This window comes from Antechinus flavipes, chromosome 2 (assembly GCF_016432865.1).
Source record: "Antechinus flavipes isolate AdamAnt ecotype Samford, QLD, Australia chromosome 2, AdamAnt_v2, whole genome shotgun sequence".
NCBI lineage: Eukaryota > Metazoa > Chordata > Mammalia > Dasyuromorphia > Dasyuridae > Antechinus > Antechinus flavipes.
Window position 1 is genome coordinate 475,289,564 of NC_067399.1, and position 16,577 is coordinate 475,306,140.

The 16,577-nt window shown below is 36.2% G+C and overlaps 1 protein-coding gene across 1 annotated transcript in view; it reads left to right on the plus strand.

Moving 5' to 3' along the window:
• CEP89 (centrosomal protein 89) overlaps positions 1–16,577 on the plus strand; it is a 153,147-nt gene extending 136,570 nt beyond the window's left edge. Inside the window, exon 19 of the mRNA XM_051979745.1 lies at positions 14,614–16,577. Within this exon, the coding sequence (XP_051835705.1) occupies positions 14,614–14,935 (322 nt within the window). The 3' untranslated portion in view covers positions 14,936–16,577. The remainder of the gene's footprint in view (positions 1–14,613) is intronic.

The following is a 16,577-nucleotide window of genomic DNA, read 5'->3' on the forward strand; positions in this document are numbered from 1 at the left end:
TGTTAATGAAAGTAATTGTGGGAAAAAAAACTAAATATCAGTAATTCCATATATAAACTATTGGGGTGGATAGATGATGATTCGTTATAATTTGGTGGTTGATACTACATAGTCTGAGTAGCTCTAATGAAAGATCATATGAAAGTGGAACTAAAAAGTTCAGAAGGACTTATCAAAGTGCAATTATAGTATGCCCAGGATGATTTTCTAACAACTGTTCTGTCAAAGGTCATGCTAGAGAAGCAGAATAGGAACACAGGCAAATAAATATTTAAACTCAAGAGGCTGGTATTTAAAGAGTATTCTCTTTAGCTGAGATTCTCCAACATGACATGGAAACCTCTGGGAAAAATAAGCATATTAAGCAATAGAAAAGGTGGTAGGGCAAAATAAAGCAGACTAGAAATCATCAATAACTTATGATGGTACTTAAAAGTATAGCTGTAAAAATTAAACAGGAGACAGTTATTTCATGCAAACTAAGAACATGTATTTGGTTAAATGGCTCAAATGGAAAAACCCAATGTTTTCAAAATTTCAAACAATTGCTGCTAAAATCTCTTGAAAAAAGAAGAAGGAAAAGGACACACTAAGCATCAAGCAACAAATCAAGCTTGGATTTATGCAACGTACCATGTTAATGAATATTCAATTCTAAAGAAGTATGAAATTAGGAATGTAATTAGGAAACTCCTCTTTGGAGTCTTTAACTTTAAATATAGGTCAAAAAATTTTTTATGATAACTTTTACAAAGTATCAGTCCAAGAACGTCTTTGTTCAGGGAAAATTGGCAGTTAGATAATTATTAATTAAGCCTGGCTTCATGGAATAACTACATAAGTTGCAGAGTGGATAGAGTGCTAGGCTTGGAATAAAAACTTGTTTCAGAAATTTTCTAGGTCTGTAAAATGAAGCTGTTGGACTCCATGACCTCCATTTAGGTCTAAATCTGTGATCTTATGATTTACAGGTTAACATGAATTAGATACATGCTATAGATTGTCAAATACAACAGGTACTACAGTTTTGATAATTAGCAGAAATTCTAACCTCTATTCTTACTGTCAACAGTCAGTCAGAAAGCATTATTAGGCACTTACATTGTGCCAGACAAGAGTGCCAACCACTAGGGGTACAAAAAGGGCAAAAACACAGTCTATGCCATTAATGAATCTCATTCTATTTTTTACCTTTTTAGATTTCTCTTGAGTTCTATATTTGTAGATCAAACTTTTTGTTAAGTTCTGGCTTTTTCATCAGAAATAGATGGAATTCGCTTACTTTGTTGAATGTCCATGTTCTTCCCTGGAAAAAGATGTTCATTCTTGCTGGGTAAGTTATTTTTGGTTGCATACCAAGTTCCTTAGCCTTTTGGAATATCATATTCCAGGCCCTTCGATCTTTTAATGTGGATGCTGCCAGATCCTGGGTGATCCTTATTGTGGCTCCTTGATATTTGAATTGGCTTTTTCTAGCCGCTTGCAATATTTTTTCCTTCATCTGAGGGTTCTGGCATTTGGCCACTATATTCCTTGGTGTTTTGATTTTAGGATCCCTTTCAGTGGGTGATCGATGAATCATTTCAATGTTTATTTCTTCCTCTGTTCCTATGACTTCTGGGCAGTTCTCTTTGATAATTTCCTGGAAAATAGTGTCCAGGCTCTTTTTTTCATCATTCTTTTCTGGGAGTCCAATTTGTCTCTCCTGGATCTGTTTTCCAGGTCTGTTGTCTTCCCCAGAAGGTATTTCACATTCTTTTCCATTGTTTGATTTTTTTGGATTTGCTTGACTGATTCTTCTTGTCTCCTCGAGTCATTCAATTCCATTTGTTTGACCCTGATTTTCAGTGAAGTATTTTCTTCACTCACTTTTTTAAGATCTTTTTCTAATTGTCCAATTGAGTTCTTTTGTTCTGTGGAATTTTTTTCCATTTCGCCAATTTTGTTTTTTAGAGAGCTATTTTCTGTTTCCAGTTCACCAATCCTATTTTTCAAGGATTTTACTTCTTTATCCACTCTCTCTTTAACTGACTTCTCCAGGCTCTTTTGCCAAGCCTCCCATTTTTCTTCTAGCTCCCTTGTGAGAGCTTTTTTAATTACTTCTATGAGGTTCATCTGTGCTGAGGAACAGATGATCTCCTCCTTTGGGGATTCACCTGGGGACTGTCTGTTTTTAGTCTCCTCAGGATTTAGAGTCTGCTCTCTATCTGTATAGAAGCTGTCAAGGGTTAAAGTCCTCTTCAGTTTCTTGCTCATTCTGTCTAATAATTAGAGACAAACTAGCAAAGAAAAACAGAAAAAACTGGAGTCTTTCTTTGGGGGAGGGGCTGGGTGTGTTATCGAGCTTCCTCTCCAGACTTGGGGGGGCAGCAGTGAGGCACTAGCAGGACTGTGCTGCGCCTGCGCTCTGAGATCCCAGAACGTGCTGAGTCACTGTGGGGGGAGGGGCGGCCAGGTCCTGAGAGACTCCAGCTGTTTGGGGTTGTATTCTTCAGCCCCGGTGTTTTTAGCTTCTCTGCTGGGCTGCTGACTTGCTGCCGGAGCAAAGTATCCAAACCTGTAGCGAAGCTCTCCCCGCAGAGACGGCTGCGATCACTCCCCACCCCTTCTCCAGTCTGCTCTCGTGCTCTCACTGCCGCTGCCCGCCGCCTGCGCCCGATCTAAAACCATCCCAGCCCTCCAGTAAAGACAGACCTTTCTTGGCGAATCTTAAGGATGGCTTCTCTTGGTAACTATATGTGGGTTTTTTTTTCAGTCAAGCATTAATTCAGAGGCTTGTAATGAAGTGGATAGTGAGAGAAAGCGCGGAGCTTATGCAGCTGTGAGCCTCCTCTCCGCCATCTTAACCGGAAGTCTCCTCATTCTATTTTTAAAAAAATTTTTTTCCTGATGCAATTTGAGTTAAGTGACTTGTCCAGGGTCACACAGCTAGGAAGTGTTAAGTGTCTGAGATCAAATTTGAACTCAGGTCCTCCTGACTTCAGAATTGGTACTCTATCCACTGCACCACCTAGCTGCCCCTGAGGAAACAGCATTCAACTGAGCTTTGAAGGAAACCAGAAAATCAAAGATGAAGAAATAGTACATTCCAGCTATGGGAGTAACTAATTTAAAAAACAAACCCTTGGGAGATGGAATGTCTTGTATGACAAATAGCAGGAATGACAATGTTACTGGATCCAGAGTGCACGGAAGGGAGTAAAATGTATGAGTGAAACTGTAAGAGGTTTCCAGGATGTGAAATATTTTAAATAATAGGATTTTATATTTGATGTTAGAGGGAATAGTGAGTCATTGGAGTTTACTAAAGGGGCAGCATGGTCAGAGTTATATCTTAGGAAAATCACTTAGGCAGCTGAGTAGAGGATGGATTGGAATGGGATGAAAATTGAAGCTGGCAGAACATATTAAAATAGTCTAGATATGTGAGATGATGAGATGCTAGAAGAGGATAGGGGTTGTATGACTTGAGAGAAGGCAACATTCACAATATATATTGTTAAGGTGGAAATGGTGAGACTTGACAACAACATATATGTGTGTGATGCTTTCAAATGAGGGATCCAGGATGACACTGAGAATGGGAGCCTGAGAAGTCAGGAAGATTGTATTGCCCTTGACAGGTATATGAGAATTTAGAAAAGGGGAGGGTCTGGGGGGAGGCAAGATAATAAGTTAAAGAAAACTAGCAAAGAATCCTTTCTTAAAGCAAAGTGTCTTTTAAAAATAAAAATCTTCACTCTTTATATTTTTAAGTTCTGATGGTCTCAAAGTGGGAGGTACTTGTTTCCCAGAAAATTTTACAAAATTTCAACCACTTTCCTTTATTATTTTGAGTGAACTTTATATTGGTGATTCTTCTATAAATATTGAATATTTATCAAATGTTTTACATTCTACTTTGATTATTCCCATTTTTTCCCCCTTTGAAATATAAATTTCACTAGTATGAGGAACTTCTAATGAGGAAACTCCCTTTGTCAATTCTGTTCAACACCTCCTCTCCATAGAATTTTCTCTACTTTTAGTTCCTCACTGGGTGCCTTCTTTTCAATCTTATCACCCTTCTTTTAGCTCCCTTTTCTTTTTGTTTGTTTTTTTAATGGCATTTTATTTTTCCAAATACATGAAAAGATAGTTTTGAACATTCATCTTTGCAAAATCTTGTGTTCCAATTTTCCCTCTCTCTATTCCACACCCCCTCTAGTAGATAGCAAGCAATCCAATATAAGTTAAACGTGCAATTCTTCTTAATATATTTCCATATTTGTCATGCTGCACAAGAAAAATCAGATCTAAAGGTGAAAGAAAAAAATGAGAAAGAAAAAGAAAAAAACCAGCAAAAAAATATTGACAACAAAAAAAGGGGTGGGGGAGAATACTATGATTTGATCCACATTCAGTATCCACAGTCCTCTCTCTGGGTGCTGATGCCTCTTTCCATCATGAGTCTATTGGAATTGCTTTGAATCACCACATTGTTGAAAAGAGCCAAGTCCATCACAGTTGATCATCACATCATCTTCTTGTTGATATGTACAATATTTTCTTTGTTCTACATACTTCACTTAGTATCAGTTCATTTAACTTTTTCCAGGCTTTTCTGAAATCATCCTGCTTGTCGTTTCTGATAGAACAATAATATTCCAGTACATTCACATACTATAACTTATTGAGCCATTCCCCAATTGAAGGGCATCTCCTCCAGTTTCTTGCCTCTACATAAAGGACTACTTTTTTTTTTTTTTTTTTTGCATATGTGAGTCCTTTTCCCTTTTTATTATCTCTTTGAAATATAGACCCAGTATAGGCACTGGCAATTTTCCCAGCAATTTTTGTCCACAATCTGGAGTCTTTGGTTTATTAAACATTTGATTACTATAGTCATTGACTTATGAACCAAACCTATTCCACTTATCCACCACTCTATTCTTAGCTGCTACCAAATGGTTTTGATAGCCACCACTTTATAATATAATCTGGTACAGCTGGCCACTTTCCTTCACATTTTTTTTCATTTATTCCCTTGAAATTCTTGACCTTTTGTTCTTCCAGATGGTTTTTGTTATTATTTTTTTTCTAACCCTATAAAGTAATTTTTTGGCAGTTTGACTGGTAGGGAACTGAATAAGTAGATTAATTGAGATAGAATTGTCATTTTTATTATATTAGCTCGGGTTACCTTTGTAGCTCCCTTTTCTGTGATCCTTTTCAGTGTTTTTTAAGAGTCTATAGAGTTTAGCACACTGCATGAACATATTATAAGCATTTGGTGCTTGTTGCTTTTTAGTAGAGGTTTGTTTTTATTTTCTTCTTTTAAATTGTAACAGTAGAGAGCAGTAGAAAAAAAATTCTTGTAAACTAAAAAATAAAGTAAAATAGAAAAAAAATGCCTCACATATTGAAATTTTCCTAAAGCATTTGGTTTGGATTTTTACACCAATTGTGTTCTGCATTCATTGTCATATTTATTTGTACATATATCATATCTCCTCTTCATTATAGAGCAAGAACCTGCATTCTTATTTATATCCCTGTGATGTACCTTTGCATTGTGTAGTCATTTAAAAAAATATTTAATAGAATTGCTTGTTGAGATAAATAGGTGATTATAAAGATGTAGAAAACATAGAGGAAAAGCTAGGGGTTTTGTATTGAATTTGGAATGCAGCAGAAATAGATTAAGGGGAGGTAGGACATTCCTTCCTCCAAAGCAAGTCAGGAAGACCCAAGGTTTAAGATTAGTCTTGACAAATATTGATTGTATAACCATGAGCAAGCCACTTAAATCCTCAGTTCTCCAGGAAGTTCATTTCCTATGGAGAGGAATCAGGAGTCAAGCTTGGAGAAGATTGAAGATTGACCTAGGCTTCCACCTTAAAATGGAAGTTCTGAAAGTAACTGGCCAATTGGAGAGAAGGGCCCCAATAGCTGAGAATACTTTCAGTGTGAGAAAGGATGGAGTGAGCTTCCAGCTTCTGGAAAGCTTTTCTTTCCAGAAAAGAGATTTCCTTTGCATGGTAGAAAAAGTCCTAAGACTGGAGTGTATTTTGGAGAGAAATAAGGTCATTAAAAAATAGGAGCAGCTAGGTAGTATAATAAATAGAGCACCAGCCCTCAAGTCAGGAAGACTTGAATTCAAATCTGGTCTCAGATACTTAACATTTCCTAGTTGTTGTAACCCTAGGCAAGTCCCTCAATCCCAATCGCCTCAGGGAAAAAAATGACCAGTAATAAATATGCATAGTCAAGAAAAACAAATGCCCACATTATCTCTATTCAAAATTGTATGTCTCATTCTACATAATTGAAAATCTTTTTGCAGGGGGGTGGATAGTAGAGACAACCATTATGTTGGTTGGTTATTGAACTGGTTAGAGTTATTAAGGATTTCATTGCCATTTGTCCTTACACTTATTATAATTAAGAACATCACTTTATTATTATTACTATAGCTTTTTATTTACATGATATATGCGTAATTTTTCAGCATTGACCCTTGCAAAACCTTCTGTTCCAACTTTTTCCCTCCTTTCCCCCATCCCCTCCCCTAGATGGCAGGTAGACTAATACATGTTAAATATGTTAAAGTATATGTTAAATATAATATATCTATAAATATCCATACTGTTATTTTGCTGCACAAGAAAAATCGGACTTAGAAATAAGGTAAAAATAACCTGAGAAAAAAATCAAAAATGCAATTGGACAAAAACAGAGAGATTGGAAATGCTATGTAGTGGTTCACACTCAATTCCCAGAGTACTTTACTGGGTGTAGCTGGTTCTCTTCATTATTGAACAAATGGAACTGATTTCGTTCATCTCATTGTTGAAGAGAGCCACGTCCATCAGAATTGATCATCATATACTCTTGTTATTGAAGTGTATAATGATCTCCTGGTCCTGCTCACTTCATTCAGCATCAGTTCATGTAAGTCTATCCAGGCCTTTCTGGATGAAATCATCCTGCTGGTCATTTCTTATAGAACAATAATATTTCATAACATTCATATATCACAATTTATTCAGCCATTCTCCAATTGATGGGCATCCATTCAATTTGCAGTTTCTAGCCATTACAAACAAGGCTGCCACAAACATTTTTGCACATACAGGTCCCTTTCCCTTCTTTAAGATCTCTTTGGGATATAAGTTCAGTAGTAACACTGTTGGATCAAAGGGTATGTACAGTTTAATAACTTTTTGAGCATAGTTTCAAATTGCTCTCCAGAGTGATTGGATTCATTCACAATTCCACCAACAATGTAGCAATGTCCTAGTTTTCTCACATCCCCTCCAACATTCAGCATTATCTTTTCCTGTCATCCTAGCCAATCTGACAGGTGTGTAGTGGTATCTCAGAGTTGTCTTAATTTGCATTTCTCTGATTAATAATGATTTGGAGCATCTTTTCATATGGCTAGAAATAGTTTCTATTTCTTCATCTGAAAATTGTCTGTTCATATTCTTTGATCATTTACCAATTGGAGAATGGCTTGATTTCTTATAAATTAGTCAATTCTCTATATATTTTGGAAATGAGATCTTTATCAGAACCTTCAACTATAAAAAAATGTTTTCCCAGTTTATTGATTCCCTTCTAATCTTATCTGCATTATTTTTGTTTGCACAAAAGCTTTTTAATTTGATATAATCAAAATTTTCTATTTTGTGATCAATAATGATCTTTAGTTCTTCTTTGGAATGACCACTGCTTTATAATGTAATTTTAGGTCTGGTAGAGCTAGCCTTTCATTTTTTCTTATCACATAACAGCATTCTATTATCTTCATAAATGCCATAACTGTTCTGCAAACAATAGACTTTCCCTTAGTTTCCCATTCTTTGCTATTATAAATAGTACATTTGAAAAGCTTTTAACATACAGTCATTTCTTTGAAGATCAACTTTTTTAAAAAGCATAAAGTGAATAAAGAAAATAATCATTGCTTAAAATGTCAATATGCTTCATTAGCTAGAGATTGTTGAAAAAATTTGCATATATTAATAATGCCATTTGTAATAATTGTATACCTTAATTTTAAAGTGAACAATGGTTTTTCTTTGCCTATATGTTATTCATCTGTAAATGTGTGTTTTCTCTAACTTTTCCTGGTCTCTGTTTACTTTTTGTATGCCTTTTCCAAGCTAAACTCTCATAATATATAGTACATAAATGAAAATGAAATCTTCCAATATTATCTAATATTTACAAAACATAATTGTGCTTAGCCATAGAAAAGTCAGTTCATAACTCAAAAATTATGTGACAAGGAAGGCCTTAAAAATTTAAGATTTTGAAGAAACATGTATCACAGAGCAATAGAAGAAAATAGTTGTCCAGTGACTTGTGCTCTTAACTAACTTGTATGTATTCTACACCATTGTTTTCCTACATTTTCACTCCAAATGACCTACATTTGGAAATCATGGTTAAGTAGTTATTGCCTTGTTGTGAAACTTAAAACATCTTTCAATTCAAGCTGAAGAATCCAGTTTGTGTTCTGTAGATGTACATATTCTTTTATCATCTGTTACTTTAGTTGCAAATCATTTCTCTTGGGGTTTTCAAGATGATATATCAGTCTGAAATTCTATAATTCTCTGATGAATTTTATTTTATTTTTTTTTTAATTTTTTATTTAATAATTACATTATATTGACACTCATTTCTGTTCCGATTTTTTTTCCCCTCCCTCCCTCCACCCCCTCCCCTAGATGGCAAGCAGTCCTTTATATGTTGGATATGTTGCAGTATACTCTGATGAATTTTAAATGAAATATGTTCTTGCACAAAGTCTTTAAACAAAATTCAATAATATAATAATAATAGCTCACATTTATATAGTGTTTTAAGGTTTGCCAAGGAGTTTATATATACATTGCATTTGATACTCAAAGATTTGGGAGCTCATACTCAAAGATTTGGGAGCTCTTATTATCTCTTTTGTAGTATCAGCGAAACTGAGGCAAGATAGAGATTAGAGAGTTTTTAATATTTTATTTAGAAGGAGAGATTGGGCTGGGTGCAAAACAAGATCCATGTTACCCCTAGTGACTGAATTGGACTTGTGTCTCAAAGTATCCAGCAGTGAGCTAAGGATTCCAGGGATTCTTATAGGGCTTCAGCAATAAGGGAAACAGAGGGGAGGGTGGGAGAAGGTTGAGCACTGGTGAGTGGAAACTTTCAGGAATGGACCATAAATTCAATTCTGACAGGTTGGGACTAAGGAAGGATCAAAATTCTGATAAGTTGGGAAGACCAGGAGCCAGGATATCTGGTTCAGAGGGTCTCATCTAGGTATCTGAAATAAACCATCTGCAGTTTATGGCTCTATGGAATGCTAGTGATCAAGGCTCCCAGCCCTAATTATATCATTCTTAATGGTCAGGAAGAGGGGTTGCCATCAAGAAGACTGAAGCAGAACAATTCAGGGAAACTGAGGTAGAACAATTCAGGGAAACTGAGGTTAACAATGAAAGGAAACTCTGGCATAACACTTTTACAAATAAAGAAACTGAAGTAGAAAACTACAACTAGTAAGGACCTTAGAAAATTTTTTAACTTGGGTAGTCTTGACTCCAGATCCAGGGAGCCAACTACTACATTCTTCAGACACTGAAATAATTCCTGAAAACACAATTTAAATTATTAATCTAGCTGTGAGATAAAAAGATTTGTTTATTCTTTCAAGTCAAATATGTGTCTAAAAAATCATAGCCTCTTTTCCTCATTGTGATTTCTCTAGGTCATGGTATAGTGTGCTACATAATTTATAGCAAAACACTTGCAAAATTGTGTTTTTTTATTATATAAATTTTAATTTACAAGATATATGCATGGGTAATTTTTCAGCATTGACAGTTGCAAAACCTTTTATTCCAACTTTTCCCCTCCTTCCCTCCACCCCCTCCCCCAGATGACAGGTTGACCAATACATGTTAAATATGTTAAAGTATAAGTTAAATACAATATATTTACAACATGTCCATACAGTTATTTTGCTGTACAAAAAGAATTGGATTTTGAAATAGTGTACAATTAGCCTGTGAAGGAAATAAAAAATACAGGCAGACAAAAATAGAGGGATTGGGAATTTTATGTAGTGGTTCATAGTCATTACCCAGAGTTCTTTCGCTGGTGTATACAGCTGGTTCAGTTCAATGCTGCTCTATTGGAACTGATTTGGTTCATCTCATTGCTGGTGATGGCCACGTCCATCAGAACTGATCATCATATAGTATTGTTGTTGAAGTATATAATGATCAATCTCTTGGTCTTGCTCATTTCACTCAGCATCAGTTCATGTAAGTCTCTCCAGGTCTTTCTGAAATTATCCTGCTGGTCATTTCTTACAGAACAATAATATTCCATAACATTCATATACCACAATTTATTCAGCCATTTCCCAATTTATGGGCATTCACTCAGTTTCCAGTTTCTGGCCATAACAATCTTTTTTTTTTTTTAATTTTTTATTTAATAATTACTTTATATTGACAGAATCCATGCCAGGGTAATTTTTTTACATTATCCCTTGCACTCGTTTCTGTTCCGATTTTTCCCCTCCCTTCACCCCTTCCCCTAGATGGCAAGCAGTTTTATATATGTTAGATATGTTGCAGTATATTCTAGCCATAACAAAAAGGGCTGCCACAAACATTCTTGCACATACAGGACCCTTTCCCTTCTTTAGCATCTCTTTGGGGTATAAGCCCAGTAGTAGCACTGCTGAATCAAAGGGTATGCACAGTTTGATAACTTTTTGATCATAGTTCCAAATCACTTTCCATAATGGAAATGTATTCACAATTCCACCAACAATGTATCAACACTTGCAAAATTATCACTACTTTTCTTTTCAGAAAATAAATGATTCTTAGGTGTTTAGCATATATTTTAATAACTTAAGAAATTTATTTAATCCCAAAATTTTAATAAGAATGTCACAAAGAAAAGTAATATCAGTTGTTAAGGAACACACTGCCTAAATCACGAATCTTCTACTGGCTGAAAAGTCTGTGTCTAGAAATAAAGTTAATTTCTTGCTCAGAACATGCTACAATTATGTAACATATGTGAATGAAACATTTGAGGTGGGTTTTTTGGTTTTTACTTGTGGGTTTGGGTTTTTGGGTTTTTTTTTTTTTGAATGAGCTAAAATATTGACCTAAAGTGAATTTCTAGCTATAATGTGCTTAAACAGCTTAGTTCTAACTTTTTTGCCAAGTCAGTTTTATTCTGTTTCTTTTAACTTTGAACACATCTGCATAAAAAGCTCAACTAAGATAAATGATAGGGAAGTTAGTGTTAGAGAAAGTTGTTGCATATGTGGGGGAAGGAAGTGCTGTGGGGATATGAAGTGATACTTTTGCTTATTTTGGGTCTGAGTGTTGTAATCTTTGGAATGATGAGGCTGATAACTCTTGCCAATCTTTGGACTATTATGAGAATTACTTTTTTTTTTTTTTTTTTTGCTAAGGCATTTGGGGTTAAGTGACTTGCCTAGGGTCACAAGTGTTAAGTATCTGAGGCCAGATTTGAACCCTGAGTCCTCCTGACTTCAGGGCTGGTACTCTATCCACTGTGCCACTCAGCTGCCCCTTATGAGAATTCTTGAGATTCTGTTTTTTAGAGCATTTTATGAACACTACATAAAATGGGATCAGTAAATCAAGGTGGGCTCATTACTTGCCTTTGAAAGAATCTTACAGGCTTTCTGAAGTCGCTTTGTGGATAAACTCTTGACAATCTAATGTTCCCTCACCTCCACCCCCAGCAGCAGTGGAACTAAGAACCATTGTATTTTCCTAAATGTTTAGACTACAGAGTATTTCCCTTAAGACAGGTAGGGTGTGACATAGTGGATAGAGAACTGGCTCCAGACTTAGAAAGACCTGAGTTCAAGTACTGACACTAAGGCCTACTGCCTTTGAGGTCCAGGACAGCTCACTTAGCTCCTTGATGCCCTTAGGGCAAATTAGGGCCCATTAGGGTACTTCTGGTCCTCCAAGGCAACCTTTTCTCTCTCTCTTTTTAAATTAAAGCTTTTTATTTACAAAACATTTGCATGGGCAATTTTTTTTAACATTGACCCTTGCCAAACCTTCTGTTCCATATTTTCCCCTGCTTTCCCCCATTCCCTTCCCTAGATGGCAGGTAGTCCAATATATGTTAAATATGTGAAAATATGTTAAATCCAATATGTATACATATTTATACAGTTATTTGCTGCGCAAGAAAAATAGGATCTAGAAAGAAAGAAAAAACCTGAGAAAGAAAACAAAATGCAAGCAAACATCAACAGAAAGAGTGGAAATGCTATGTATGATCCACACTCAGTCCCCATGGTCCTCTCTCTGGGTACAGGTGGCTCTCTTTATCACTGAACAATTGGAACTGGTTTCAATCATCTCATTGTTAAAGAAAGCCATGTTCATCAGAATTGATTGTCGTATAATCTTGTCGAAGGCAACATTCTAAGACTGAGGCTACAGAGCAGCTACTCCTTTGTATAGGGGAGGGGATTCCTTACTAAAAGTTTCCTAGTGAAATAACAGTCCATTTTCAGAAAGTTAAGTACAGAAGAGTTCTAACTGGCCTCGAAGGAAACGGAAACTCTCTGGCTAGAAAAAAAATTTAGTGCTACTGTTTTCTCTATTTTATCTTCCCCATTATACTGATCTGGTTACTGACAGTGCAGAGATTTGAGGTGTGAGAATCTCCTCTTCTGGTCAGCGCAGGTTCAACATGAAAGAATCCAAAATATTAGTAGCAAAAAAGGAAGCTTTATTGTTGGCACTGCAGAAGCCAGCTTTTCTAGGAAAACAGACTTCTGAGTAACAAGGTCCTGGTAGAGAAATAGAGGTTCCAGCAGAGAAATCCTGGCAGAAAAATAAAAAGGGGTTTTCACTGAGAAAAGGGTCTGTTCACAGCGGGCAGGAGTCCAGGCAGGCAACTATGCCAAGGAGAGAGCTTTCTTGACAAGGCATAATCCTGCTTTGGACATTCTGCAAGTTATGAGTTTAAAATTGTGTTTTTTATAGGAAATCTGAGACTGAAGTTTCAAATGAATGAGATTCTTTCAATGTTGGCACTGCCCCCAGATCTAGATTTCAACTGAATAAGACCACTTAAGTTCAAGCTAAGTAGGAGTGGTCCTGGACTAATTTTCAGCTCAATAGAGGTGCAGCTACTCAATAGAAATAGCAGGTTCAGATGTCCAGCTAAATGAGACCACTTAAGTTCCAGCTAAGTAGGGAGTGATCCTGGATCAATCTTAATGAAACCATTTAACTAGCCCGAAGAGTAGGTCTCTGTCAGAGAAGAGTTTCAGGGCTCACCCCAAAAATCAAAGAGGATGGTTTCAGGGTTCTCCCCATCAACACTCTTGTCTCATGCTCACAGCAGAGTTGTTATGGCTCAGTGAAAGGAGTGTTTCCTATGTTGAGGTGTGAGAAATGTGGGGTGAGAGATACCCAGGCTGTGTCACAAGATTTTTGCAAAAGAATTCGGAACAGCAGGTGAGGTTTTTTGGCAAAAATGGGTTTATTACACTGAGAAACAACTTCTCAGGGGGCTCTTCCAAAAAGGAATTTAGCAAAGGTAAGTTTTTAACAAAGATGGGTTTACACTGAGAAATAACTTCCCGATGTCAGCCGGCCTCCTCCTCTCTCCTGGAGGCTGCCTTTCCTCATGTGCACTCCTTGATTACAGCAGGAGCTTGCTAGTACATTTGCTGGCCTTAAATCTCTCCCCCAGCCACACCTGTATCCATTCAGGTACAATCCAGGTACAATCATGTCCTCTCTCTGCTCAAGAAGCTCCAGGGGCTCTCTGTTTTCTCCAGAAGCAAATAGACATTCAAAACTCTTCATAATGTAGCCCTCTTCTATTTTTCCTCTCTCCAACCTCTCTCTCCAACAAGTACTCCTTGATCCAGTGGCACTGGCCTCCTGACTGTGAACAAGACTGTCTTTCACCTCTGGTCCTTTTCTTTGGCTGCTGCTCAGACTGTGACTACTGCCCTCCCTAACACCTTTAATCTGTGTGAACTGATGTAATAATTAACAAAGCCAAGAAAACGGTACAGACAGTGAATGCAGTAACATAAATGAAAAAGCCGCCTGCCCCCAATGTCACCAAGTAATAAAGAGTAAGCAGAGTCAAAAGAAGTATAAGAAAATGGCTCCCCACTGTGCCCTATATAGAAGTGGGAAGTTCACAAGGGAAGCTAAAGGCAAATAGTTTTAAACTTTTCTAGTGATCAGGTGAGGTTTTTTTTTTTTTTTTTAACTTAAAAATCCTATTTGGTAGTGGCAGCTAGGTGGTTCAGTGGATACAGCATCAGTCCTGAAGTCAGGAGGACCTCAGTCACATCACTTCCTAGTGACCCTGGGCAAGCCACTTAACCCCAATTGCCTCAGGGAGGAAAATACTAGAGAAGAAAATTTTGGGAAATTCTAGTAATATAAAAACATCAATAAAAATTTATTTTAAAAAATATTGTTCCTCTCAAGGAAAAATTTCTGTTGTCAGATTGTTCCACAAAGGACCCAGATGAGGAAGAGGTTATTTAAAACTTAACTTTTTTTTGTTTGTTTCTTGTAGAGAGGTAGAAGGTGAACTTGAAGTGGTTTGGGAATCTACTGCCAAAGAAAACCAAAGAATGAAAGAGTTCCTGCATACCACCTTTGGGAAGACACACTCATGGAAGAAAGCCAGCATCTATGAATCAGGCTTAAACCAGATCTCCAAAGAAGATTTAGTTGAAGGCTATGCTGTTAGCTATTGTGAGGTGAAGTCTTCTTCAGGCATCCAATTACCAGAAATGCCTGCTTTACATACCTTATACCAGACAGAACCCAGTGAAAACAAAGACATTACAGCCAAATCAGAATTTTTTCTCCAACAGGAAGCTAATTTATGTTGAAAAAGGAATTGTTCTATTCCTTATGCACAATATTTTTCTCCTCATAGCTGTGACATTCTTTACTTCATCTAAAAGGTGAAATAAATTGTCCAAGAAATCTAATTTAGATTTTTAAAAATATTATTTATATTTTTATATTGCATTTTTAAATCCTTATAATACTTTTTATCAGGTAAAATGTACTATCCCAGTAGTCACTGTTCAATTCTAAGTGTTTTTTTTTAAATAAACAGGTAACCTAAGTAGGGAAATTTGAGCCCTAATCATCATCATATAACAGCAAGAAGTCGAAGTCTGTTATAAAATAATTGTGTATTAAGAAGGAGTACGGTTTTGTCATGTTTTAGTAAGTAAATCATGTCAAGTAAAACTTTTGCCTCTGACCTAATAAGCTTATTTCAATGATATGTGCACAAGTTTATGTGCATAGCACTCTTTAGCAGTGATGGTTTTGAGTTTTGATTTCTTGAAATTATAAAATAACAAAACTTATACAAGAGTAATAAGAGGTTATTTCTCATGATCAAACTGTTCCATGTTAGCATAGTTTGGAAATTTATAGAATGTTATTAAATATTTGATCAGTTTTGTTGTGTTTTTATTTATGGCATACCATTTGCCTATATCACTAGAGACATTCACAAAAATTTATTTTTAAAAGTCCTGCTTTCTGCTGTTTAGAGTTACAAATATTTGACATGTATATGAACCCATCCATAAGTCAGTATGTACCCAAAGTTTAGGTAATACCTCTTATCTCTGGGCTCCTTGAAACAGTCATGGCATTGATTTATATATTATATTGTAAAGAAATTATTTAAGAATTGAAAGCTAAAAAAAGGTAGTATTTCTTAGAATTAAATTCTGTTATGATATACTTTGTATATTAATGAGCTCTATCACTGACCATACACCAGTGTGTCAAGTACCAGTGCTTTTGTTATAAGATTTCTCTATGTGGGAATTACACACTTTCAGTGATGCAAATCTTGGACCATGTACCTTTCAAAAATTTTTTTCCCCAAGTGCCTCATATTTTTAGACATTTAAAATGGCCAGAATTGTTATCTTTGTAATATTCTCACTCTGTGCACACACACACGAAAAATCATAAGATGTTGATCTTCTGATGTACCTATAATCTCATCATTAATTATTCAGAGAACATTCCTTTTTGCTTCAGACTTTATCAAGCTTGTTCAGAGCTCAAAAACACATTTTTTACAAAGTAGGTAATTACAGAGAATATAGCTCCTCTCATCAGCTTGCATAGTCCCTGGAAATTGCTTTGACTGGTGACATTATGTTCTCTGTGTGGCAGCCAGATTCTCCTCACCAACTCCTCCATGTCCTCTATCTCTCTACCTTTGCACATGTCCATCCTGGCTGTAATTTACACTCTCCCTCTTTACTTCTCTTAGACTCTTTAGCTCCCTGCATGGCTCAGCTCATGTACCACTGTTTATGCTGCTTTTCTCCTCCTCCTCCAATTATGGTGCATATTTTTTTTATCCGTTTTCATATTGTATTTCCCCTGGTAGAATGTAAGCTTCTTGAGGGCAAGGACTGTTTTTCGTTTTGTCTTTGTATACTGGAGACATAATACCTAATTGGTCTCTAATAAAATGCTTATTGAACTGGG